The sequence below is a fragment of the Arachis hypogaea genome, chromosome 11 (assembly GCF_003086295.3).
Source record: "Arachis hypogaea cultivar Tifrunner chromosome 11, arahy.Tifrunner.gnm2.J5K5, whole genome shotgun sequence".
In the NCBI taxonomy this organism is placed as follows: domain Eukaryota; kingdom Viridiplantae; phylum Streptophyta; class Magnoliopsida; order Fabales; family Fabaceae; genus Arachis; species Arachis hypogaea.
This window is the reverse complement of record NC_092046.1, coordinates 11,969,852-11,971,978: the sequence shown is the minus strand read 5'-3', so window position 1 is coordinate 11,971,978 and position 2,127 is coordinate 11,969,852. Positions and strand designations below refer to the sequence as shown.

General features: G+C 33.1%; 1 protein-coding gene across 1 annotated transcript; it reads left to right on the top strand.

Annotated features, from left to right (window-relative positions):
- The first annotated feature begins 604 nt into the window (after positions 1 to 604).
- Positions 605 to 1,765, top strand: LOC112720981 (protein ALP1-like). The gene is made up of 3 exons (XM_029289890.1): positions 605 to 892; positions 975 to 1,200; positions 1,293 to 1,765. The coding sequence occupies exons 1-3, from the start codon at positions 605 to 607 to the stop codon at positions 1,763 to 1,765; spliced, it is 987 nt and encodes a 328-aa protein (XP_029145723.1).
- The last annotated feature ends 362 nt before the right edge of the window (positions 1,766 to 2,127 follow it).

Genomic DNA, 2,127 nt, shown 5'->3' with positions numbered 1-2,127 from the left:
TTTGAGCACATATGTGTTAGGTACTCTTCTGTTCTCCCTGTTCTAGGCATGCAAATTTATAGTTTTAAATATCTGAAATGATTATATTTTTAATGGGATTTGGTTGGAGTATTATGTTGGGTTATCTTATTTTCTCTGTTTTGGTCAATAAAATAGATTATAGGTGATGGTAACTAAATTAAGAGTTCTCCATTTATGTATCAAAAACTATTAGCCTGATAATATGAGTATGTGATTATATAATGAGTCTTTTCTCTATTTGAAGTTTAATTGAAATGATAAAGAAAAGCTTATTTTTTAGTGTTGTCAAACTGGATATTAGAATTTATTTTATTTTTATACATTTACTTTTTATTGTTTGTTAGGAAGTGATGATGGATCGTTCTGAAAAAATTAAGCTATGTGTTGGATATTACTGGATCATGAGAATGCAATTTGACACGTTGATGTTGTTTTTTTAGTTACTTTATATATGTATATTAGGAATAGAAGGTTGGGTCATTCTTCAATTGGGCGAAGAGTGAACACATTGGCATTAAGGTGAGATGCATTAGATAACATCATTGGGGCAGACGGAGATAGAAATTGCATATGGGAGTTAAGAATGAGTTTGAATACATTTGCAAATTTGTGTGAATTGCTACAAGTTCAAGGTGGGTTAGATGAAGATGGTCATGTTGGCATAGGCGAGCAAGTAGCAACTTTCTTGATCATATTAGCTCATCATACCAAAAATCGCAGCGTACAAGTTAGGTTTTATAGGTCTGGTGAAACTATTAGTAGGTATTTTCATAAGGTATTAGGTTCGGTTTTGCGTGTCCAAAGTGTGTTATTTACAAAGGCAGACCCTGTACCAGAGGATTGTATAGATCCCAGATGGAAATGGTTTAAGGTAAGGTGTTGCATAAAGTTTAAATTTTTATTGGTCAAGTTTACTTGTATGTAATAACTATTTTATTTTGTCCATTTGATAGGGTTGTCTAGGAGTATTAGATGGCACTTACATAGATGTCACAGTCCCCACGAGTGATAAATCTAGGTATTGGACAAGGAAATCTAGAATATCCACCAATGTCTTAGGAGTTTGCAATCGGAATATGAATTTCGTCTATGTCCTTAGCGGTTGGGAAGGATCGGCATCTGATTCAAGGGTACTTAGAGATGCAATTACTCGACGTAATGGCCTGAAAATACCTGTTGGTATGTTTAAATTAATCTTTTGATAAGTAAATTAGCTATCTATTAAAGAATTACAATATACCCGTTATAATTTTTCCATCCTTCAATTTTAGGGTCTTATTATTTAGTGGACGCTGGCTATACCAATGGTAGAGGATTTTTATCTCCTTATAGAAATGTCAGGTATCATGTGAATGTGTGGGCTCAAGGTCACCGTGCACCACAAAATCGTCTAGAGTTATTTAATAAGAAGCACTCTTCGGCTAGAAATGTGATTGAGCGGTGCTTTGGGTTGCTTAAGAAGAGATGGGCAATTCTACGAAGCCCCTCATTCTATCCAATTAGAATTCAAAACCACATTATTATTGCGTGTTGTTTGTTACAAAATTTTATTTGGATGAACATGGATGTTGATCCCGAGGAAGATGCAACTCTTTTACCAGAGCATATACCCGTAGGAGATGACACAATTGTTGATGAAGCCGACATAATTGATGTTGTGGAAAGTAGCTATGAGTGGACACAATGGCGTGAGGACTTAGCAACTGAAATGTGGGAAATATGGAGAGCAGAACATGACACGTAAAGTTTCAAATTTTTCCTAGTTTTATTATATCTGCAATTATCGTGGACTATAAATTGTTGTACTAGAAATTATTTGAATTTTTTTTAGGCATAATGTATTTGCATACTCGGGTTAATTAGTTGTATTCTAATTAAAGATACAGTTGGTTTTATTATTGTACGATTTGATTGTTTCTAATTTTATTGAAATTGGTGAATTATTCTATTAGTAATTATTTAAATTCTATTGCAATTGTTAATTTGTTGTAGTGTTCCTCTGTTACTAATATGCTAGTAACTATTGCTATACTAAAATTCTGCTAGTGATTTGATATTTATTGTGTTGTTGCTATTATAGTAATTCCTCTTTTTTCATTATTGTGC

Coding starts and splice junctions, on each gene's coding strand:
- LOC112720981 (XM_029289890.1), top strand. CDS start 605: ATGAGTTTGAATACATTTGCAAATTTGTGTGAATTGCTACAAGTTCAA. Junction 893..974: donor CCAGATGGAAATGGTTTAAG/GTAAGGTGTTGC, acceptor TCCATTTGATAG/GGTTGTCTAGGAGTATTAGA. Junction 1,201..1,292: donor TGGCCTGAAAATACCTGTTG/GTATGTTTAAAT, acceptor CTTCAATTTTAG/GGTCTTATTATTTAGTGGAC.